At 40.2% G+C, this 25372-nt stretch overlaps 1 protein-coding gene across 1 annotated transcript in view; it reads right to left on the bottom strand.

Moving 5' to 3' along the window:
* Nucleotides 1–402: 402 nt before the first annotated feature.
* si:ch211-207d6.2 (sickle tail protein homolog) overlaps nucleotides 403–25372 on the bottom strand; it is a 63904-nt gene continuing 38934 nt past the window's right edge. The window contains exons 11-19 of the mRNA XM_047368961.1: nucleotides 23816–23949; nucleotides 23181–23328; nucleotides 22802–23096; nucleotides 18022–18313; nucleotides 15912–16007; nucleotides 15476–15608; nucleotides 15316–15388; nucleotides 4279–4373; nucleotides 403–1343 (exon numbers count right to left, since the gene is read on the bottom strand). Of these exons, the coding sequence (XP_047224917.1) occupies nucleotides 1298–1343; nucleotides 4279–4373; nucleotides 15316–15388; nucleotides 15476–15608; nucleotides 15912–16007; nucleotides 18022–18313; nucleotides 22802–23096; nucleotides 23181–23328; nucleotides 23816–23949 (1312 nt within the window). The 3' untranslated portion in view covers nucleotides 403–1297. The remainder of the gene's footprint in view (nucleotides 1344–4278; nucleotides 4374–15315; nucleotides 15389–15475; nucleotides 15609–15911; nucleotides 16008–18021; nucleotides 18314–22801; nucleotides 23097–23180; nucleotides 23329–23815; nucleotides 23950–25372) is intronic.

Here is a 25372-nt window from a genome sequence, read left to right as displayed (position 1 = left end):
GAGTGCCTTTGCTGAAAAGCGCTATATAAAAAAACTTGACATGACTTGACTTAAAGAGAAAATCACAAGAAGTCCAGTTTGCTGTTTGCCAGAAGCCATGTTGAACACAGCAAACATGTGGAAGAAGGTGCTTTGGTCAGACAAGACCAAAATTGAACTTGAGCATGAGCTGTTTTGCAAAGTAGAATCGGCAAAAATTTCAGTCACTAGATCTGCAAAGCTGGTAGAGACATACCCTAAAATACCTGCAGCTGTAATTGCAGAAAAAGGTGGTTCCACAAAGTATTGACTCAGGGGGGCTAAATATTTTTGCACAATGCCCATTCAGTTTTTTATTTGTAAAAAAAAAAGTCATACATAATTTTCGTTCCTCTTCACAATTGTATACCACTTTGTGCTGGTCTTTCACATACAGTTCCCAAAAAATATATTTATTATTTATGTTTGTGGGTATAATTTGATAATATGTGGAAACGTTCAAGGGGTATGAATACTTTTACAAGCCACTGTATTCCTAATGACATGATAAAAATTCAGAGGATGTTTTACAAAGACAATAAACCTTGTGTTGGCTGAATTCAGTCACTGTTTTAGTGTTAATGACCACAGACAGTTCCATAGTAAGGTTTAGGACCACACAGGAGTTAGCTGATATTAGCTAAACCTTTACAAGCCCACAGCAAACCTTTAGTTTTTCCTGTCTTAGAAACACTTCATTCATAAATACCTGCACACACACCACAATATTGCTGTAGGAATACAGTGTGCTTATTAGTCCTCTCATTTTATTGTATACTGTGTTTTTATGAGGCAACCATGGCAAAGGGTTTGAACCCTCTGCTCTGTCTGTCCAGTTGTTGTGTCCTTGGGGCAAGACACTTCACCCACCTTGCCAGCTGATGGTGGTCAGAGGGCCCAGTGGCACTGATTATATGACAGCCTCACTTCTGCCAGTGTGCCACAGGGCAGCTGTGGCTACAGTGTAGCTCACTACTGTCAGTGTGTGAATGTGTGTATGAATGGGTGGATGACTGATTGTAGTTTAAAGTGCTTTGGGGTCCTCGGACTTGATAAAGAGCTAAAAAAGTACAAACTCTTTACCATTTAATCTCCAAATAGTTGCACAGTACTTCCACAACATGTCCTTTGTAGACCATGTCCAGAAGTGCAGAAGTCCAACAAAAACATCCAGATCCTACTGTGATGGAGAAGAAGAAGAGGGATGGGCAAGGAGGAGCTGATGAGTAGAATAAATTCGTAGCTGTAGTGATGACAGGGCAGTGATGGTCCTTCCTGCCTAGAGACCTCTTCCTATGTTAGCATGAAGCGGGGACACGATGTTGCTAGGTGAAGGAAGTAGATGATGGTCAGACTGGTAATCATTACTCTGTGAAGACAAAGGGCTAAAAAAGGGAAGCAAGATGGGAAGTTTGTTGGAGAAACTGATAAAGAAGATGGCAGAGGGAAAAAAAAGAAACTGTTGCCTGGTGTTCAGGGAAGAGGAAGGAGTGGCTGAGGCTCTTGAAGGAAGTGGATGAGATTGAAGGGAGTGTTTCCCACTGCAAAAAGTGGAAAAAATGAAGGTGAAGAAGCACCAGAGGAGGAGGAAGAAGATGAGGAGGTCATGTCTGAGAAGTGAGGAACTGAGAGGTGAACAGGTGTTTCCCAGAACTATTGCATTAAACAACACAATACTTAAGCATACAAAATGGAAAAGTGCAGCTAACACAGCTCACAGGAGTACAAAGCAACATGAAGCTTCAGCACTCAGTCATGATGTTACTGGCTCAGACCTGCCAGTCCTGAGGCAGAGTCAGGACCTGCTTACACCACAAACTGATGTTTTTGAAAACCTGCATGTTGCTGAATGTTGCTGAATGCACAGTTTTACACACACATATCTAGCAATTATGCTTGTTTTCACAATGCAACCCAGAACATTTCCCCCAGAACCTATTTCCCAGATCCTTCTATTTTATCCCCATTTGCTATAGGCTTAGGTTGCTGGAGGACATAATGACCACTTTCACTTTATCTGCTGCATTCTTATACTACTCTCCAAATTTGTGTTATTTGCTGTTATTTCAGCTTTTAACTCTATGTTCTATCTCTGTTTTTTCTCTTCCTAGAAGCTACATCTGACCTGGCTGTGTTTAGGTGTGGCACCTTCCTGGAGGGGGACATCACCTGAGCTGCTGCTGCCATCAATTTAATGCTCACCTTCTACAGATGACACACGTGGCCCTGTCTCAGTGTTTAACCCTGTCTCTCCTAGACATAGCTATTGACTGAGCTTCTATTGTGACTAACTCTATGTGCTCTCTTTCTTCCTCTAGACTTGAAAACTGGCTCAGAGTTTATCTGCTTAGCTGTCTTTCTTTCCTAGATGAAGCCACTAGAGGAGCTATAACTATTAATGTTTTACTTTTCTTTCCCTTAGAAAGTGACGCTGGATCAGTGCTTCTGTGTTCTTTTTGTGTCTCTGCTCTGTTCTGTCACACCCCCAGTGGGTCGTGGCAGATGGCTGCTCACACTGAGCCTGGTTCTGGTTCTGCTGGAGGTTTCTTCCTGTTAAAAGGGAGTTTTTCCTCTCCACTGTCGCTACATGCATGCTCAGTATGAGGGATTGCTGCAAAGTCAATACCAGCTATTCTCTCTACATGCTCTTCCAGGAGGAGTGAATGCTGCAAGTCACTGACTGGATGCAATCTGCTGGGTTTCCTTAGATAGAAAAACTTTTTATCCAATTTGAATAAAAAGCTAACTTCGACTGCACTGTTCAATTGTTAGGATTAATTGGAATGTATGAACCTGACTTGAAATCTGTATGATTTGACTGAATTGACTTTGTAAAGTACCTTGAGACGACTTGTGTTGTGAATTCGTGCTATATAATTAAAACTGAATTGAATTGAATTGGATCCCTTCTGTCAGTTGTGTGGTCCCAGTGTAGGGTCAAAGAAAACTGCCTTTTTAGATGTCTTGTTCCTGCAGGTGTGTTGTTGCTTTAGTTTCCGTGACCTGTGCACACAGATCTCCTTCCATCGAAACACAGCTAAGAATGTGATTAAAAATCAGACCAATCAAGCATTGATATCAGCAGTTTATAGGTTCAGTATGTATTCCTGGTTTTAAAGTCAAGGTTTGGTTTGTTTGTCACTATTCTTTAATCAAGAAAAATAAATTAAAATAGGTGTCTCAAGTTTCTCAACTGCAAGCCTCCTTAAACTGACAACGACTCCTGGATAGGTGCCGAAACATATTAAGAAAAACAGATTGAAAGTCTGGTTGCCTTCGTTTTAAGCCTGTTGTAATCGACACCAATGTTAAGAATGTAAAAAGTAGAGAGCCAGTCCAATCATACCCAAGAGAACTGGTGACAGATCTACCACCAGTTCACCTGAGACATTTTTAACCTTCATCCTGGTCCACTGGTATAGATTGTTTTGGACACTTTGTTATAGAAGATGGAAGCCATACTGAGAAAATGTGGGGGATAACCTTTCAATGCATAACAACATGCTGCATAGATCCTAAATGACTTAACAGCAAGGATGCAGAAACATTTCTAATGACTTTCAGCCTGTTGAACAGCTCTGCCTTTGTGGAAACAATTTAAAAGCAGGAGAATCAGAACTGCAGACTGCTCCTCAACCAATGGAACCAGACTTGAAGAAATACCTTTCAGTTTAATCTACCCTCTGCCCCATATGTGTGTGGTAACTGGGATCCCTCCATGCTGCTTTAGGAAGTCAACCAATAAGAGAAACAGCCCTTGTTGAGGTAGAAGGAATTCTGAATTCCAAACTTCTAGGAGACATTTCATTTGATACTTCTGATCCAGTAACATTAAACCTTTATTAGTAGGTTAATAATTCGTATTTTTTTTGTTTTTGGTGTTTTTGTCTTTTGTAAATGAGCCAGGAAAAACCATTGGTTCAAGAAGTAAAAGGACCAGCATGCACTGGGGTGGGCCTATGTTTTATGTTTTTTTTAAATTACCAAGGCAGGAAAAGCAGCAGGACACAATAAAGACTAGATCAATGTTTATTGCTTGCCAAATTGGATAAATAAACCATTAAATGCAACTTTTAGATTTGGACAGTAGATGTCTCTTTGCCTTCAGTGCATCAGTGGCTCTTAAATCTTTTGTTTTTGGACGTTTGGTTTATAAATCCCCACTACAGGGTGTTTAGCCTGCAAGCTGGACACAACCAACCTTTAAATGTTCCAGTGATTCCCAGCTGCCAATCTGAGGCCACTTCATAGCTCATTTACCTGTTTTTGTTGGGCTGCTGCAGAACTTCCGTTCCTTCCTCAGCTGAAGCACGCAGTAAATTACTGCGGGGTATCTGAGCAGAGATGCTGGAGCTCTGTCAAACAGACACATAAACAAAAGCTTAGTTAGTAGGCACTACTATTGTAGCCAGTTAACTCACTATGGTATTTACATGTATGTAAAGTACTGTCGAAAATACTTTCTAATAGAATACAAAGTCAGATTATTTACAAGATGGGGATTTGCTTGAGCAAACCACACACAGTAAGATGCAAAATTTTAAAATTGTAATTTCAATATATGAGACTCAGTTGATGACAACATCATTGTGTAAGGCTTAGAAACATTTTTCAAATTCATTGCCAGTTAACATTTGTCACCTTTTTGTTCTAAGTAGCTATAGTTAAAGACAGGATTGAGTTTGAGTTTAGATAACACACAGAGAACACTTTTTCCCAGTTTTATTAGCGACTGCATTTAACTGAAATAAACTGTGGAAGACATTTACAACAAAATGTTGAAGTCAGAAAGTAAAGGGTTAAGAGCCCACACCAGTTGACCCCACTAAACAGAGAAAGTTTTGTTTGCAGAAGAACATCAGACCTTTTTGCTGGTTGAGCTGTGTGGAGGTTGCGATCTGAGTCTCTCACTCTGTGGAGGATTTGGGCTTTGGAGGATCTGAATGGCTTGTCTTTTGGAAGTGGTTGTTTGGATGTCTTGTTTCACTCTTCCTTTGAGCTGATCTCGGTCAGATGGTGTAGTTATACTGTCCACACTGAGTTCCAACTGCTTAATGGACTCTTCCAAACTGCTGATTGAATCTAAGGTATTCTTGCGGAGATCCTCCACCCGAGCGTGTGAATTTGAGAGTCTTATATCTGCAGTAATGTCTTTTTCAGAGGAACTGTTTAGAAATAATTGTTTGGTCATGTTCACCTCAGAGGTCTTTTTGCTTTCCGTCTGTTGTCTATTCTGCTCTTCCTCATGTATAACTATTTCCAAATCCTTTTTTCCTCTTTTGTTTGTTCCTTTTCGGATAGCCTGGCCAAGTGCAGCCAGTTTGTTTTTGGGGAACTTTATCTTAAATTTTCTTTTGGATTGTGCCTTCATGCACAAGTCTGTCTGATTCTGGCCTTGGAAGTCAGAAAGAGACAATGATTCTTCATATTTTGTATTCTTTATATTTCCTATGATGTCAATATCGGTGCCAGTGGGAGATTTTATTTTCAGATCTGGTTCTTCTTCCAGAATCATGTTGGGAACCAGAATCCCATCGTTCTCTTCCTTACACTCAAAGATGGTAGACAGAGGCTCATAAACAGACTCTGTGTCCTTGAGCTCATTTAAAAAACCTATCACAGGTTTTGTGTCAGAATCATCATTGTCTGTAAAAGTACCTTCAAAGTCCTTCGTATTACCTGGCTCCTCCTTTCTGAACGTCTGGGAGCTTCTATGAATAAAGTCTGGAGTCTGTGGAGAAAGGGTAGGTGGTCCATCATCTCTACCAGTTGTGGGGTTCAGGGTACCTCTTCCTCTACATACTGGTTGATCCCTGGGTACCGGTGATGCTTTCTCCTGTGTCTGCTGCATGCTGCTTGGCCTGTAGGTGACTCCAGGTAAACAGGTGGCAGGTTTAAGGATTAAAGGAGAAGTTACATGTCGTGGATCCCAGCTCAGGAGCAGGTTCCGCTGTAACCTTGGTGATGGTTGGATCCTGCAGTCCTCTGGATTGTTTTCGTTTTGTAAAGGTAAAACTAGCATTACATTAGAAATCTCAGCATCTGCTTTCTTGTCAACTTTATTTGTCTGTTCAAGATTTGTCCTTTGATTTTGTCCTTTTTGACAAGTTACAACCTTTTTTTCCCTTGCAGTTGAGATGTGGCCAACTGCTTCATGATTGAACTGATCAGGCAGGTTCGTCACAAGAATATCTTTTTTCTGTTTGGCTGGAACAGTAAGCACCTCCATCTCCCTCACTCCCACCTTCTCTACTGACGCACAGTTTAAGGAAGGCACTTGAAGAACTTCCTCCATGATCACAGCAGAGGTTCTTGTCATCCTAGCCCTATAAAGTTCTTTCACTCCACCTGCTTTTTGGAGTTTAAAAGAAGAATCATTTGTATTTTCTAACAGAGGAGCTAACTTTTGTTCACATTTTGGTGTGTCAGAAGAGCACTTTTTGGCAACATGAATGGGTGGATGTGTCTTTCCATTTTCTTTGGCCTTTCCTTTATTTCCACTCGGCAGATGGATTTTATTTAATATTTCTTTAGAAACCTAAAATCAAAAAAAGTTACATTAATCCTGTTTTAATCCCAAAGTTAATAAGACAGAATTGTTTTCATCAAAGTTATAAACAAATTAAGTTAATTACATACAAACCACATACCAAAAAGCAATAAACCAAAGAATCAGTCTTCACAACTAAACAAGCAAAGGATACAGTTAAACATTTATGTGCACTTTCATCAGAAAGTATTTTTTATACTGACAGTATAAAAAAACGTCTTAAAATGCTCTACGGGATGCTGCACAAAAACTATTGTACCTGTGTTGTTTATGTAGTGTTTGCTGTTTAAAGTAAAAAACTTCTACGGCCGAAGCCAGGCACACAACTGATTTCCGACTTCAAAGATCATGCAGGACTTGAACATGTCTCACTGTGCAAGCTTAAATTGACAGTAACTCCTGTCACCCCGCATAATGTAAATGTCTGACTGTAAGACTTTGCTGCAACGTTGCTGCAACAGCATAACATCAGAAAGGTCAGACAGAAATATAAGTCCAGCAGTGAATGGACAAGTTGGATGTTAATGCACTTATTATTAGAGTCGGGGGATGACAGAAGACAGAAGTAGACGCTGGGCAAAAATTCAAAAAGATGTCTCTTCCAGAAGCTGTCACACTCCTCAATTTTCCCAGAGATTGCCTAGAACTGCTTAATATTTGTTATACGTCCGGTCAGAGGAGAGCTAAATCTTTGGTCAGTGAGTTTGTCAAACTGAGCCCAAACTAGCCCAAAATGGCTGATCATTTCACAATGTTAACCCTGTTTTAGGCTGGAGAGCTGTTAATACCGTTCACCCAGGGTTGGGACCAAGTCATTGTTTAAAAGTCTTTCTACCCAAGTATTGAGTTAAACTGAGACACGAAATTCCTAAGTTGAGTCCAAAGTCAAGACATGCATGTCTTGACCGGCAGAGTAGCGCTCAGAATTGTTGTCTGAGTGCCAAGAAAAAACCCAACAGATTTATTTGGCAGCCGTCTACCCCAGAGCAGATCCAGCCATGGACCCAGAGACCGGAGATCCCACGACACATCACTCCCCAAGCAGAGGCCCAACAGAGCCCAGGGGTCCAGGCCCCGGCAAGCAGTCACCAGAAGTGAGCACACACCAAAGCACCCAGCCTCGGACACCAAGAATTACAAGTACACCAGCAGGTAGAGACACCAAACCCCGGCAGGTAGTGTGGCGGGGAGGAAATAGGCCCCACATTTGATGGGGAGCCTAAACTGATCCAGGAGAGGAAGCAGTCCAAGACCTAACCTGACACAAAAACAGGCACACAAAGTCACAATCACACATTCCCACCCTCATGCGTACACATAAAAACACCCACGCACCCAATGTAAAGATACACAATAATGGACGTAATTTACTCACTCACACTCTCCATACATACTTTATACTCCCAGATTCAAGTGCCAAAACCCCATAGGGGCAACTGGACCCAGGAGGTGGTCCCTGTCCATCCGGGGGTGGAGACAGCAGACCACCCAAGCACCAGCCCAGACTAGTGCTGGCACAGCCCGTCACTAGTCTGTCGAGACATGCCGGTCTTGAGTCAAGTCCAAGTCCTAAACTTTTAATCTTGAGCATTAAACAAGTAATTTCACCAAATATAATTGTGACATGCCATGAGTAAAGTAGGAACAAGTCGGCAGAGCGCAATTGAGAAAAAACCTTCAATTTCTGAGAAGAGAGTGATTTTCGTTTTATTGCAAAATGTGCAAGTTTAAGTTATGAAGTAAACATTCAGAGCTCTAAATGATAGTTTCAGAGGTTTTAAAATGGTAAATTTTGTGTTTCAACTTGGCCTGTTTTCAGCGTAAAACCCAGCCGTCCTGCATCTGCATATCAGAGCGGGAAAACCCACAGCTCATTTATATCACGGCCTAATTTGTCTATGCGCTGGCTTTTGTTATGCGTAGCGGCCAATAAGTTGCGTGCTTGAAGTAAGCACTAACTAATTCAAGCAGCTGCTATTTGAAATGTGTTAAAATTTGTTTCTTCAAGATGGGCCAAGCTGAACCATGGCTGTTAGAACGCTTCGCTGTGGGTTAACATATTCACCAAGACCGATGACGATGCCGGACTCTCTTCAGATTCCGAATCAGAAGGAGATGAAGTGGAAGAAATTGATGATAGCCACTGCATAACTTTGGAGAACATTCCTAGTTTCCAGCTGAAGTTAACCCAAGATGAGGATGATGAAGAAAGCTTTGGACTGGCGACAGAGGAGCTAAACGTAACATATCAGAAGCTATTGCTATCACAGCATTTGAGGAAAACAGAGACAGTGAAATGGAGAAGATCCGTAACTTTGACTGTAAATGCGACGGAAGAAGAAAGGAGAACTCTCCACTTGGGACACAGTCCTGTAGCTGCAAACTTTCTCCAGATCTCATGTACAACATAAAAATGGATTCTTTAGCAGCAGAAAGGGAGTGGCAGGACATGAGAATCAGCAGACATGTTGAAGCAAACAGGCCTACGTTAGAAACTTCAGCGATGACAACATGCACCAAGAAGACACCAACGAAGAGAAAACACGCCAGGACTTTGATCGGGGACATTGAAGTCTGCAGGAATACCTTTCAGTTTCTTATGGTGTGAGTTTGACAACTTTAAAAAAAAATTATTATGATTCATCATATTGAAAATAAATCATGTATTTTCAGCAAAGCGGACAAGTTCATGTAAACCTGACCAGTCAAATATTAAAAGCTGAGAGAAATATTTGAAAACTATTGGCCCATAGCTCTATTCATACCTGCATTCTGATCAGACACACTTTGATCACCAACTCCCATACATATCTTTGTATTTTAAAATGGCTCATAAAAGTTTCTTTAAAAAAACAAAAAACAGCAATTAAAAAGAGCAGGAATAACAATGTATCAATTTGTTACTTGTTAATTTCAGACCGAGTTCTAGTCATAATGCAATTTGCAGACACAAATAACATGCAGAAATTAAGACTTGACTTGAAATATGTATGATTCGAGTGAATTGACTTAGCCCATTTTAAAGTTACCCACCTGTCACACAATGCAACACTCTCCAATTATTTTGACCTCTGCCTTCCTCCCTGTTGGATGGAGTAAGGGGGAGTCAGGTTTAGCCTCAGTTATGGTTGAGGTCCAAACACACCCTCCATTTCTGCTACCTGTATGACCCCTTCTCTTTTCCAATGGTTATAATCAGTCTGACAGAGAGAGGTATCCTAATCATTGTGGTTTTTTAGTATAACAATGACCACCAGTGGGCTCTACATGGACAAACTTTATCAGTTTATTATTTAACTTAGTGCCCCTACACATAACCCATTCTAAAATGGCCAAACTCTAATACTCAGTAGTTTAATCTAACCTCCCCAACAACCCGCAGCATTCCAAACCCTTTGTGAAGAGCCTTGAGACGACATGTGTTGTGAATCGGCGCTATATAAATAAAACTGAATTGAAAAGAAACAAACTTAAACAGTTGACAATTTTGTAAATGTCGAGAGTTTTAAGTTATGTTTTTTACTTAGTTTTTCTTGTGTGTGTTACCGTTAAATTTGGTGTTTTAATTGTTTGGACAGTTGAAAGATGTTTGTGAAATGCACACAAATACTGTAATGCAGTGCTGTGAATTATATTTACATAGAAAAATAAAGTTGTGAGTTCAATGACAATGCAGTCATTGGAGCTTCTGTAGACAAACGTTGAGATGTTATAGCAAGCTATACAAAGTTATTCAAATGACCAGCTTTTGTTACTGCCCAGCTTCGAGGTGATTCTAACAAAACTTTGAAGCCTGTTTTCTCCTTAAAGTACTTTAGAGAATGCCAACATTTAAATGGCTATATCTTCTTAAGTTCTTTTTTGATTTCCACAAGTTTAAAATCATTGGAAAGCTTATACTCCACTCTTTCAGGATATGTTAATAACTGTAAATGACCCCAGGTAGACTTGTTCCTGGTTTTGCCAGGGCCTGTCACAGTTTAAGCACGATTTATATTACTGTTGGAGTCGTCCATTTTGGTCGGGCAGTTCGACACACGCAGCTCAACAGACATCACAACTCTGACGTCACCCGGGATTATCAAACCCGTGGAAAATGAACTTTTGTTGCCATTTCCAGCGTGTCTTACGGGACGAGGCAACGGAGGCACATATCTGGAGAGACAAAAGCTCACAGGCGAACATTTGCTCCACAAGGCCATTCCCGGAAGAGCTTGAAAGCTGGAAATCTGTCTGATACGAGAAGATCAGAAGATTCATATACTGATTGAAGACCATGCAGACACCTGGCGCAGGTGAAAGCCCACAGAGGTTTTATTTCCAAGGAGATGAGTTCCCTCCTTGTTGATTCAGTCGACTAAACGGTTCTTCATATTTTCCCCTCCTGGACGGATGAGAAGTTTACCTTTTTTTTTTGAGGTGATTACAGACGCGTGATTCCCCGCCACCTCGATTTTTGTCAGACCTGACCCAACCGGTGAAGAGAAGACATCAACGTCAAAGTAATTTCCTTCTTTTTATATTAAATTGGATAGGTGCATTTAGAAGTCTGGGCAGGATGGGGCATAGTTAAGGTGATTTAGAATCATCAGTAGTTAATCCAAGGTATCAACTTGTTGCATGCAATACTGATTGAAGTATTTTATGCTCAATTCAATTCAATTCAAAGATACTTTATTGATCCCCGAGGGGAAATTAGAATTCCAGTACAACCCATCCAAACATACATCATGACACAAGACAATGGGGGGACGGGTCACCGAGGCTTTGCTGCCCACTCACAGGCGCTGCCCTTGCTAGATGAGAAAAGAGACCACATTAGGTAAGTAGAGGAAAAAAAAATCATATTTCACACTTTATCCTTAGCAGGATACAGTTTGAGATTGTAAAAAACCTCAGAACAAAGAAGCAACAAGTTGACAAAACAACATCATGCTGGGAACGGTGAAGGTGGTGTGAGGGGGTGTATATGTTTATCTTGAGCATGTGTGTGTGTGCAAGTGAGTGTGTGCAAGTAAGTCCATGAAGCACTGTCACAGAGACCATTGTCCTTGATGGTACGTTGGAATGTTCATCAACCGGCCAAGTTCTGAGCAGGTCCACAGATGTCCTCAGGGAAGGGAGGGGGGCAGAGGGAGCAGAGCGTCATGTTTACATAACTTCCAGGAGAAGTTGAAGATAACCAGCCATCAAGGCCGTGCAGGGGAGCCAGATTCAGAAAAACAATAATTATTTGGGTTAGGCTGACTCTTAATTTTCCGTCAGCCTTGAGAGTCTCGCTGGTGCTTCTCAAAGGCGAATCCAAACAGCCAAATTCCTGGTCTTTCTGCCAGATCCGAACGAACAACTTTCTCCAAGATTTATCCCATTTCACCCCTGAGTCCAGTAACCGCAACCTGCCTGCGATCCTGTGTAAGGATCACATCCAGTCTGTGATTCAGCTCACGTAACATCTCAGTCTGAGTGCTGATCGCTCTGAAGATCCCATCATACATGCCAGGCAGCCTTACAATGGCCAGAACTACTGCTGACATTCTCCGAATCTCTCGATATGCCAGGTAACCGCTGACTCCAAAAAGGAGAAATCCTGATATCAAACATCCAATTATATACACATCTTCCACATCCTCGACTGACATTATCGACAGACACACAATCCTCCACTTCTGCCGGGAGTCCATCTGCCGACCCCTGTCTTCTCGTCGAGAAAATTTGATCAATTGCATTGAGAGACCAGCTGACCAAATCCATAACTCAGAATTTGGAAGATATGCAAGAAGAGGCTCCAAAAAGAAGACAAGACAGAGCTGAAGCAGGGCAGATATGGGAGGGGTGCAGGAGACAGAGAAAAAGCGTCCACCTCCACCGAGAGCAGGAAAAAGTTCTGAGCTGTGTTTTGATTTGCTGCGCAAGCGCTGCTGAATGTGTGTGTTCATGTTTTGTCTGGCTGATCCCAAACCAGCCAGGAGTTAGAAGTTGGACTTTTAAAAGTTTTTCATCCAAAGCAACTGTGGTCTGGGCCTCGACTGACCACTCCTTTGTCCCAGTTTTATTCCTGGAGTTTTTCCACTGAGTTCCCGTCTCACAGTTTTATGACTCTTTATTCGAGGTTTGGGGCGATCAGCTGCTAGAGGCTAAATGGGCGTGGCCCCACCGTTTTAACAGCTGATTGCTGCAATCGAAACATCAGCACCCGGAGGACTTCTCTTTCCATTTAACCCAAATTGCATATTTTGTCCATAAAACTGCTGGTTTGACCTTCATAGACACTCAATGTGCATATATTTTTCTTTTATTATTATTGTTATACAGTCATTGTTATTCCCTTTGTGTAGAATAGTGCTTGTTAGTTAGGTGAAGGTTTTGGACCAAAATAATGGTATATCAGGATTATTTGGCTTGAATAAATCTTCACATACAGGGGTTGGACAATGAAACTGAAACACCTGTCATTTTAGTGTGGGAGGATTCATGGCTAAACTAGACCAGCCTGGTAGCCAGTCTTCATTGATTGCACATTACACCAGTAAGAGCAGAGTGTGAAGGTTCAATTAGCAGGGTAAGAGCACAGTTTTGCTCAAAATATTGAAATGCACACAACATTATGGGTGACATACCAGAGTTCAAAAGAGGACAAATTGTTGGTGCACGTCTTGCTGGCGCATCTGTGACCAAGACAGCAAGTCTTTGTGATGTATCAAGAGCCACGGTATCCAGGGTAATGTCAGCATACCACCAAGAAGGACGAACCACATCCAACAGGATTAACTGTGGACGCAAGAGGAAGCTGTCTGAAAGGGATGTTCGGGTGCTAACCCGGATTGTACCCAAAAAACATAAAACCACGGCTGCCCAAATCACGGCAGAATCAAATGTGCACCTCAACTCTCCTGTTTCCACCAGAACTGTCCATCAGGAGCTCCACAGGGTCAATATACACGGCCTGGCTGCTATAACCAAACCTTTGGTCACTCATGCCAATGCCAAACGTCGGTTTCAATGGAGCAAGGAGCGCAAATCTTGGGCTGTGGACAATATGAAACATGTATTGTTCTCTGATGAGTCCACCTTTACTGTTTTCCCCACATCCAGGAGAGTTACGGTATGGAGAAGCCCCAAAGAAGCGTACCACCCAGACTGTTGCATGCCCAGAGTGAAGCATGGGGGTGGATCAGTGATGGTTTGGGCTGCCATATCATGGCATTCCCTTGGCCCAATACTTGTGCTAGATGGGCACGTCACTGCCAAGGACTACCGAACCATTCTTGAGGACCATGTGCATCCAATGGTTCAAACATTGTATCCTGAAGGCGGTGCCGTGTATCAGGATGACAATGCACCAATACACACAGCAAGACTGGTGAAAGATTGGTTTGATGAACATGAAAGTGAAGTTGAACATCTCCCATGGCCTGCACAGTCACCAGATCTAAATATTATTGAGCCACTTTGGGGTGTTTTGGAGGAGCGAGTCAGGAAATGTTTTCCTCCACCAGTATCACGTAGTGACCTGGCCACTATCCTGCAAGAAGAATGGCTTAAAATCCCTCTGATCACTGTGCAGGACTTGTATATGTCATTCCCAAGACGAATTGACGCTGTATTGGCCGCAAAAGGAGGCCCTACACCATACTAATAAATTATTGTGGTCTAAAACCAGGTGTTTCAGTTTCATTGTCCAACCCCTGTATATAATAAAGAGAAGCGTTTATGTTTATTTCGTGCAAGAGTGATTTATCTGTCAAAACAAGGTTGAAGTTCCCCCAGCTTCGGTGAAGTGGTTGAATAAACAGTGACATTTTGTGGTTTTGGTTAATAATTTAACAATTTTTAATGATGAATTAAATCACAACACCAGAGGACATCTCTGATTTCTATTTGTAAGTGATGATTTTTGGTTAAGAAATTATTTTCCTGAATTATGATGTTTAATTATAATGTTTGATAAATATTAATTAATCAATAATCATAATCATTTCATTATTTTATTTGACTTTTATTATTCTCATTGAGAATTAGTTCTCATTTTCAAGAGAGACCTGTTTGACCTAAATAATATTTCAGAAATTTGACAGAAAGTCTATGAGAAGATTTTAGATTGAAAGATTCTTCTGTTTAAAGCAATGATACAGTTATACAGTAAATCACAGTGACAGATCTAGCATAGCACATCTGACAGAGGTTAAAGATCATTTAAGATCAGCATGCTAAGGAAATAGTATTAGTTTATAATCCCATGCTGACAATTTTGTATTGACAATTTGTATCCTTGAATAAAAACTAAATGCAAAGAGTTGTACACATTTCACTATTTCAGTGAGTTGTACTCACACAGAGCTTTTCAACTGGATTTATTATGTTTTGTTGGAAGTCTTTCCAGACATGTTCGTTCTTCTGTTTCTACTAATTTCACCATTTACATTTTATTGTTTAGTTTTGCCTCGGATTCAGGAAGAGCAGTGTGGTTTTCGTCCTGGCCATGGAACACTGGACCAGCTCTACACCCTCAGCAGGGTCCTGAAGGGTTCATGGGAGTTCGCCTAACCAATCCGCAGGGTGTCTCCCTTAGAGATAGGGTGAGAAGCTCCGTCATCCGGGAGGGACTCAGAGTACAGCCGCTGGATAAGCGGAAGTCAGTGGATGGATGCTTTGTTTTGTTAATTTTTGCACTTTGAAAGGTGTTTCATAATCAAAGTCACAGTTATGTTTACAGATTAACCTTCCCATTTCCTGTTTTTTGGTCCTACCTGAATTCCATCAGTCTCTTTGTAGGTGGTGATGACTGGTTCTCCTGACCTAACTGAAGAGATGCCATGGAGGCTGAAAAAATAACAGAAAGAATACAATACTGAAAAGGGATTAATAGTTCTTGTTTGTCAGGAGCTCCACTTGATGCAATCTACTGACTTCTGTGGGGGAGGAAGGGACTTGCTGCCCTGCCTTTTGTCACTGGAGCGGCGAGGTTTCTCCAGCTGTGGCCATCTGCTGCTCCCTGTACGTGGATAGGCTGCTGGAGGTGGATTAGCAATGGCGGCAGGAGCTGGAGCAATGTCATAAGAAGGCTTTATGTAAAAGCGTGTTAAGATAATTTGACATTTACTATTTCACATCCACTTAACAGCTTGCATTTGTTTGCCAAAGGTTTCCATCATTCTCTGATGTAACTGATTAGGTTGATGCTCTTGTTACTAAACTGCACAGAATCAATGGAAGCAACTTTATGGAACATAATAAATATGAGTAAATAATAGCATTTGCTTCCTCATTTGTGTTTCTCTTTGACTGATAACCACATATTTATAAAGGTATAGCAGTAATTATGGCTTTCTAATTACATTTCTACCTGTGTTTGTACTTCTTTTCTCACTGCAGTCCCCATCATCACTTCGCTTTGGAGCTGTGTTTTTCTGGGTGTCAGAAATCTCTGCTTCCTGCTCTGCTGAGTTTTTACCAAAAAACACAGTAGACGTTTATTAAAAGGTTTATGAGGACTTAAGCACAATTATGCCCAGCTAAAAAGATGTTCTGGAACAGAAAACACATTTAAATCACATTCTGTGACTGAAAGCAGGATTTCTAGAAAATAAGTGCACTTAAAGAAATCACCAAATTTGACTGAGAACGTAGTGATGTACCGATCAGGCCTTTTCAGGCTGATATCAATTTCTGATCTTGTCTTTGGTCTGACCTGCCAAAACCAAATTCAATCAAAGATTTTTTTTTTTTCAAATTGCAGGTTCTTTAATATAAGTAGTAGGTTTAAATTCTATAGAAAATGAAGGAAATCCAAAATTATCCCTATCTATGTTCCCAACCTTTATTTAATTTAATTAAAGTCTAAAAAGTAAATCAAATTTACTCTATTCGTGGATTGGGCTATGGACAGAAGATTGTGGAATATTTTAGTTTTGATGTATTTAATTAATAGGAAGAAATACATTCTAATTATTTAGTATTTACAGTTCAGGGAAGATTGGGGAAAATTTGATGATTCTTATCTCTGGCCAATTGATTGGTGCATCTCTATGAGCAACAATATTAGTTTCCACCAGATGTTCACACAGCATATTTCAACAGACACTGGCTGCTATCTTATGCAAAAATGTTGTTTAGACTAGAACATAGAGCCTAGGGGTAACCTGACTAGTGAATGCACTTTAATAAAATGTTGATAACTGTATTTCTCCACCAATGCATTATTTGTAAGATTTATTTTTTTCACTTTCTTAAGGCTTTTTTTTTTAAAGTTGCAAATTTCAGCAAATTACTCAGCGAAGCTTGCAGCAGTAAAACAGTGTTTCTGTGCATGTGAACAGATTAGTAATCTATGTCAGTAAAATACTCCTTACTCTGGGTGAACAGTTCTATTTGTGAACTGATGGGGAAAAAAAACTGTTCTGGACTTAAAAACTGTAATCAAGACACATCTAGAATTGTCACTAAAGCATTAAGGACAAAAGTTGAAAATAATTAGTCAGCAATGCAAGATGCCAAAGGTCTGGAATGTGGAATCAAATTAATAGCCCGATTGTGTCACAATTCATTATTGGTGTTGAGTAAATTAAGCATTTTCTCAGGTATGTAAGTATAGGCCAATGAGTTTTCTGCCTCTATTTATCAAGGTTCTGATAAAGGTTCTGGCAAATCAACTCACAAGGTACTAAAAGCCTGTAATTATTTACATCCTATACAATTTTGTTTTCATCCACTTTATTTAGCAGTATCTGCCATTTGCTTCTTAATTGAGTACACACAATCCTCACTTGATCAGGGTAAACTAGTTGGAGCATTTTTTGGGATTTAAAAAAGGTATTTTAAACTTTAAATCAGTAAATTCCTTTTCAGAAATAATAAAACTTAAATTTTCTAGGTTAAGTTTAGAATGTTTAAAACTTATCTTGTGAGTGAATCAAGTTTAAATCATATCTTGTTTACTGTCTCAATGCAGCTCTCTAGGTTTTTGAGTCTGTTGCAGCATGCAAAATGATCTTAGGCCATTAATGTTAAAGTGTTTGGTATTTATTAATACATAACACTTGTCACTGTTCAATATATTTAATTTAGTACATGCAAATGATGAGTATTACTATCTTGATTAATAACCCTGAAAACAAGTTCCATGTAAAATATGTAAAAATGATGATATTTGGACTTAATTTATTGTCTGTAATCTGTTTTCTTGTTTATTTTGCCGTCCAGACTTCAGGATTGTCTCCTCTACAGAGGGAGAGAATCAACCTGTTGGCGAGATAGTTTGATGTTTCAGATAATGCTCATAAATTCTGTTCTATAGGCTTTCAGTACCTCCATAACAGACAAGGTTCTTCAAACTAAAAAAAGCATTGCCCGAAACATTTGAGCAACTAAAAGCAGAAGAAAAAAAATCCAAGTATGAGAAGAGGAACAGTTTGAGGTGGAGTTCTACTGTATAAATATTGGTTCTACAGGCCTACCTTGATTAGTCAGCTCTACAGGTGTGTATTGCTTTGATGGCGATTCCTTAAGAGATTTCTTTCCTGAGGCAGAGTCACAGCAAACTTCCTTGTTCTCTGAGATGTTGACAGTGGACTTTGATGCAATGTGTGGCGTCTCCTGGAGAACCCAGACAGAATCTGTGGCAATATGTATTGACTTGGTGTCACTGTGATCATTACTCGTGAGCTGGGAGTCTCTGCTGGTCCAAGACTGGTTTATGCTCTTGATCTCTACAAGTAGACTGCCCTCTGGAGATTGTCTCTGTGTATTCTGTAGATGAGGGAGAACCAGGTAATCCTGGGTTATTGGTTGGAAACAAACATTCTGTGAGTAAAAGAGGATGTGCTGGAAACCAGTAGGATGTAAGGTGGAGAATGGCAGTGGTGTTTTGGAAGTGTTTCCAACACTGATAATGTTGGGCATGTTTTAGATGATTAACCACTTTAACAAGACTGTTTTGAATTGGTGAGTAAATAATTTGCAGAGCTTGAAGCTGCTGATATCATTTGTAACTTTAAATCTAGTAAACTGTACCCAGACGACTGTCAACTGCAAGAAATATGGAGCCAGACTATATCCAGTGTCAAAATCAAAACAATACATTGTTGATTCGGTTGATTCTCCAAATAAAACAACTTGAGAGCTGCAAAACCAAACTGAAACCGTATTTGAGCAGGGATTTGAAAAGTTTGCTAGTAGAGATGATTATTCCTACACTTAACAGGGAAAGACATGGATACATGAAAATGTAGAACAGCCATTAAAATCCCTAGAAGCAACAAAAACTTTCATATATCGTTTAAATGTATTATAAGCTAATATAACATTGAAAAACAGAGACACAAATTTATTTGATGGGGTCACACGGTGATGCAGTTGTTAGCACTGTTGCTTTGGAGTCTTAAAGTCCTGGGTTCAAATCCCAACCTGGGCTTCCTGCCCATGCATGAGCTTTCTCACAGCACCCTGGCTTCATCCTAAAAAGACATGCATTGTAGGTCAAATTGGCCTTGCTAAGTTGTTATTAGTTCTGAGTGTGTGTGTGTGTGTGTGTGTGTGTGTCTCTGATGGTGGGCGTATAAAAAATCACTGAAATAATACACGGGTGCAGCACAGCACACAGCGTAGAACCAACACAGGAGAAGTATGTTGGGGCGCTCTCTGTTGTGAGCCAAATGAACAACAACACAGCAATGGGTGTCGAAGCTCTGACGTCATCAAGGCTTATAAAAAGTAGACGAAACACATTTTTAACTGCCATTTCCAGTCGTAGCAAAATGTTACTACGCATGGAGGCAATCTCTGGAGAAACAAAAGCTTGCAGGCGGGTTTTCATTCCATTCTTCATTAATGGCCAACCTCATGAGAAGCTTGATAGAGCTAGAAATTTTGCTGGGATAAGAAGACCAGGAGATTTTCTTTACCGATCAAAGCCGTGTCTGTAATGTGCAAATCAAGAAAAACCCACAGAGGTTTTCCAAAGGAGACAAATTTGTTTGTCTTCTTTTGTTTTATTCCAGTCGACTGCGAACGGTCCATAATTTCCCCCCATTTTTTCCCTTTTTCTGCTGAAATTGGAGAAGTTGACCATTCCTGAGTTTGTCATGGTTACATAAGAAACTTGCTGCTCAGAGAAGACAACACCAAGTAATCCTGTTCCTTTTATTGGTACAAAAGAAATTGCTGGGGCAGGATAAAGTAGGATAGTTAGGGTGATTTGAGAATCACCATTCATTTAACTCACTCATTTAATGTGTTTTAAGTTGCATGTTGCATGCATTACTTTATTGAAGTTCTGCGGAACCGTATGATTGCTGTTTAATACTGTTGAAGTGTTTTCTGTGTTTTAACCAACTGAGCGCTGACTCAGTTAAAGTTAAAGTCGATTTTTAAAGCAGACTGAGGCTACGGACTGAGCCTCATGTTCATCTTATTGTTTCACAGTTTATGGCCCTTGGTGTTTGATGAAGTTCCTGCTTTGGGAGATTTTATGACTGTATGCTGCTAAGCTGCTCCCGAGGTCGCTGCCTGTGTGGAACTCGTTGAGTCCCACTGTTTCTGCTCTTCTTCCCAAGTCAATCCAAAGTGTGGTGTTATTCTCATTTGTCCATAAACTGCTGGTTTGATCTCCATCTTAGTAGCGTACCCCTTTTTGTAGAATAGTCATGCTTAATTAGGTGAACGTTGTTGGACCTGAATAGTTTGATTGTAAGGACGACTATTGGTTTAATACATTTTCACATAGCTAAAGAGACAGTGTTAGTGTTTATTTTGTGTAAGAGTAATTATCTGTCAAGAGAAGGTTACTGTTTCCCACCATTTGGTAAAACGGTTGATAACACTGTGACATTTGGCGTGGTTTTGGTTAATAATGATCAATTATTAATGATAATAATAATAAAAGTAAGTGCAGTGAGCCCAATAATAACACCACCTGTAAGAAATAATTTTTTTGGTTAGAAATTCCTTTTAATTATGATTTTTAATTATAGTTTTTGATAAATATTTATAATCAATAATCATAACCCTTACAAGTACACACATCAAATCTAAAGTGTACATAACTAGCAGCAAACTGGACTGGTTTGTCCTGCAAAACAAAGTTATTGATAACATGTTCCGGAGCAGGGCCTCACCTCAACCACACCTCTAATTACGCGTAGTCTACTTACACCCATTTCACCCAGTCTGTCACGTTCTTTCAAAAAACAGACAGTGCTTTTGTTTTTCTCCAGTGTTGACTCATACACACCATGGATGGCAATCTTACTATTCAGCTCAATCCCTCCGACCCAGACGACAACCTGCCCAACAATCTATTCAGCACCGAAACGTCTCCCTCTGTGATGAGACAGGTTTCTTGTTCTGTGATCTGCAATCCTCACTTTGTCTTTGAAACGCTTTAAGTTTGCCGATGACACCACTGTCACTCGTCTGAACCAGGACAAAGACTAGTCTGCAGACAGTATCACCTGAAGCTTAGAACTGTGAAGATGATGGTGGACTCATCCCACACAGCCATTGAAGCCGGAGCTATAAAAAACTGAAGAAACAAAGTTTTTGCCGCCATTTCCAGCGCGTCTCACGGGACAACACAACGGAGCGACATTAACTCGCAGGCGAGTTAACTTTCCTCCATATGTCCATTCCCGGAAGAGCTTGAAAGCTGGAATTCTGTCTGATACAAGAAGGTCAGAAGTTTCATAACCAATCTAAGACCGGGTGAAAACCAGGTGAAAATCCACAGAGGTTTGTATCCAAGGAGATGAGTTTTCCTCCTTGTTCATTCAGTCAACTTCAGCGGTTCCTCATATTTTCCCTGTTTTGGACGGATGAGAAGTTTACCGTTTTTGAGTTGATCATGGATGCTTGACACTCTAGTCCCCCTCCCATTTTTCTTCTTCACCCATCCTTAACCAGTGAAGAGAAGAAATCAGTGTCGAGGTAATTTTGTTCTTTTTTATATTAAACCGGATAGGTGCATTTAGAGGTCTGGGCAGGATGAGGCATAGTTAAAGTGATTTAGAATCACCAGTAGTATCAACGTGTTGCATGCAACACTGATTGAAATATTTTATGCTGAGCTGTTTGATTTGCTGTGCCAGTGTTGCTGAATCACGGAGCGCGAATGCGATCAGCAAGGTGTGTGTGTATGTTTTTGTCCGTCTGATCCTAAATCAGCCAGGAGTTAGAAGTTGGACTTTTAAAAGTTTTTCCATTCAAAGCAACTACGGTCTGGACTTCGCCTGACCACTCCTTTGTTCCACTTTTATTACTGGAGTCTTTCCACCGAGTTCCCGTCTCAAGAGTTTTATGACCCTTTGTTCGAGATTTGGGGGCGATCAGCTGAGACGCATCAGGACACCAGGAGGGCTCCACTTTCCAAGTAAACCCAAATTGCACATTTTGTCCATAAAACATCTCCCTTTCTGTATTAAGTAAGGTGTAGATTTTAGGACCAGAATAGTATTTGTATTGCTATGTGGTTTCAATAAATGTTCACATATATATTATCTGTCAAAATAAGGTCAAAGTTTCCCCATCGTTTGGTGGAGCGCTTGATTAAACAGTGACATTTAGCATGATTTGGTTAATAATGATCAATTATTAATGGTAATTAACCAATTGTAATTATGAAGTGCTTTGAGCCCATAAGCACAAAACCAGAGGACATCTCAGATTTCTATTCGTAAGAAATTATTTTTGGTTAAGAAAATTATTTTTCAGAATTATGATTTTAATGATAATTTTTTGATAAATATTCATTAATCAATAATCATAACCCTTACACCCTGAGTCACTATAGAGATGAAAAGAGTAGATGTTTTTGGGAAGGTTAACATTGTTAATAATAACTTTTCAAACTGCAATCACAACAAAAAATAAAACCCTATTTCTAAGGGGTAGGCACAGTCAGTAGACTAATCACCAGGCAAGCGTTTGGAGCAGAAATGGCAGCCACAGACTCTCACCATTAGCATATCCTCAACATTTACTATCTTTTGCACCTCTCTATCATTTTGTTAATTTGTTTGTTCTTTGGTTGGTTGTTTATTGTTTGTTTGTTAATGTAATTGCTTTTTTGTTTTCCAGGTTAAGCAAACCATTAACAAAAACTGATTCAGTCTTTACTTGGATTATGCTGCCTTGGTAAAAAAAACCCACAAAGGGTAAATTAGAATGTAAAAAGAATGTAAAATGTGTAGATGTTTTACCAGCAACATTATTAGCAGTGCAGGCCCATATTATCTATGATACCTTGGCCACAGTGGGTGAGTCTAGTCCATGACTGATTGTTGGAAAGCTGTTGTGGTGATTGAAGGTTGCTGTCCTCTTCGTTTTGCAGGCAATGATGGGGGAAGCTGAGGCAACTGAACTGACTTCAGCCTGGCTCATAGAGGGAAGCGGGGTAAGAAGGGAGTCTTTGACTGGGTACCGAGGCTGTAGTTTGGGTGAACTTTGTGGGCTCTGAGTTGTTGCTTTTCCCTGGTTTTGGATTTTTAGAGGCTCCACTTGTGCGAATCTGGTTGAGGGCGTAGAATCCGACACACATCTGTTTAAATCAATGACAAAAAAGGGAAAACTCAAGTTTTTTTCAGAACAGATGAAATTTACCACAGATTAAGTTGCTGAATACCTGTGGAGAGAACTAAGAGTTTCAGTCAGGGCTTTGACCCTTGTCAACATGGAGTCCATCTTGTGAGGCTCTTCTTTCAGAAAGCGCACTGCCTCCACTTCCAGCCTCAGCACTGAGCGCATTTTTGCCTGCAGTAGTGGGAACTCTCCTGGCAGCCAAACAGTAGAGACAGAAAAACAAAACACTAGTGAGATTTCAAATATGACTGGAGAAGTAAAACAAAAAGGTATTTTATATATATAAATGGTAAATGGACTGAACTTATATAATGCTTTTCCAGTCATACAGACCGCTCAAAGTGCTTTACACTAGCGCCACATTCACCCAATCGCACTCACTAACGCTCACACATTCATACACAGATCAGTAGGCAACTTGAGGTTAAGTGCCTTGCCCAGGGGCACATCGACATATGGCAGGAGGAAGCTGGAATCAAACCCACAATCTTCTGATTGCAAGACGACTACTCTTCCTACTGAGCCACAGTCGCATGGTGTCTGTTTTTAGTCTGTCTTAACCGCCATAAGTAGCATGACCTCTGGCTATGCCATGGTTGACTTTAAATCCTAAGCACTGGTCTGTTGGCCAAAAGGACAGGGTTACTTCCAGTGATGTCTGCGTCAGTAGTAACTGACCTTTAAGGACAGCCAGAGCCTCTCCAAGCCTTTGAAGGCTCACTGCTCCCTCTTCCACATCTCTGAGAGTGAAGGATGGCTGACCGGGAAGAGAAGAAGAGCTTTCCAAACACTCTGCATAGTCCTCCAGTTCGCTGCATCAAGAAAAAAGCATCCAAAAGTTAATGCAGGGAAATCAGCATTGTAATGGCCTTTTCTGGACTGCAGATGGCAGCAGAGACAAGCTTTAGGTTTCTCCACAGTTTTCTTAGTGATCTTGGTTTCACATAACAATGAAATAACTCTTCCCCTTTGTGTTTAAACTACTACTGACCTTGACTGTCTCTTGAAACAATGAAGTGACTCTCTGACACATACCTTTTACCTGTATATGGTGCAACAAGCAAACTGATCTGTGTCTTTGAACTTTTATTTGAAGGATTAATCACTTCTACATACATACAGCAACATAACGGTTTTTTTTTTTTTTATATCAATTTTAACACATCTAAAATGCTTGTTTCGTTTTAATATAACCAGTCAACACTATGCCTTGGTGTTACTGCTCTCAATCTGCAGTTGGGTTGGGTGGTGAAATAGATATTCAACAGCAGCATCAGTTTTGCTTTAAAAACCAAATTAAAAAGTGCTGCAAAGCTGATGTGGGTCATGCAAGGATACATTGGTACATTTATTTTGGAGTAACGAGCATACTTCCTGTTAATTATTCTTCTGCTGCTATATCTGTTGTGTCGTTGGAGTACTTTCTCCACAACAACAACTTGTGTTTAGGTTGACTACCATTAGAAAGGAAGACTATGATCAAAATAAACATGAAACAGGACAACTTAACCAGTTATAAATGAGAGTTTATTGAGAAATAAGTAGTTTACTCATAATACTATATAAAATCCAGTCTTCCTACATCCAACATGGATCCATCTGTCAACCATGAAGGATATGGCTCCAGGAAGATTTATGAGAACATGTTAACCTGATGGGGCAGTACACACTGTTAAAGAAATAAAGCTTGAGTCCAGACACTGAGGTGGTTACACTGACCAGTGCCACTTGGCTTCTCAACTAAATATTCAGCCATATACAGTATGTACAAATATACTGTACATCACCAGTCAGTACCTATTTCTGGCAATAGCACAGACATTCATTATATGAGCTTGAAACACCCAACTAAAACCTTGCTACTGAGATACTATACAGATATGAAGTAGTCTGGGGCAACCTACTGCTAAACTACCTGAAGAAAGAGGTAATCTTTAAAGAACATGTTTGAAAAATAAGTGGCTTCAAAGACTGCATACTGTCATCACAACCAATCCAATTCATTTTGATTTTCTTTGAGATGTTAAAGCATAGTAGGTTGGATAAAGTGCAGAATGATGCACCATGAAAAGATACACAAAGATGTAAAGTCTACTGGCAGCTTTGGTGCGCCTAAACCTTTAGCAACAAATGCACTGATTTATTAAGTAATGCAGACAAACTGATGCTGACATTTACTGAGATTTTCTTCACCCATCATCCCCTCCCAGAAAGTTCACGAGTGAAGCCAGTGCT

The sequence above is a fragment of the Girardinichthys multiradiatus genome, chromosome 6, assembly GCF_021462225.1.
Source record: "Girardinichthys multiradiatus isolate DD_20200921_A chromosome 6, DD_fGirMul_XY1, whole genome shotgun sequence".
NCBI lineage: Eukaryota > Metazoa > Chordata > Actinopteri > Cyprinodontiformes > Goodeidae > Girardinichthys > Girardinichthys multiradiatus.
The sequence above is the reverse complement of the archived record's forward strand: the minus strand, read 5'-3'. Positions and strand labels throughout refer to the sequence as shown.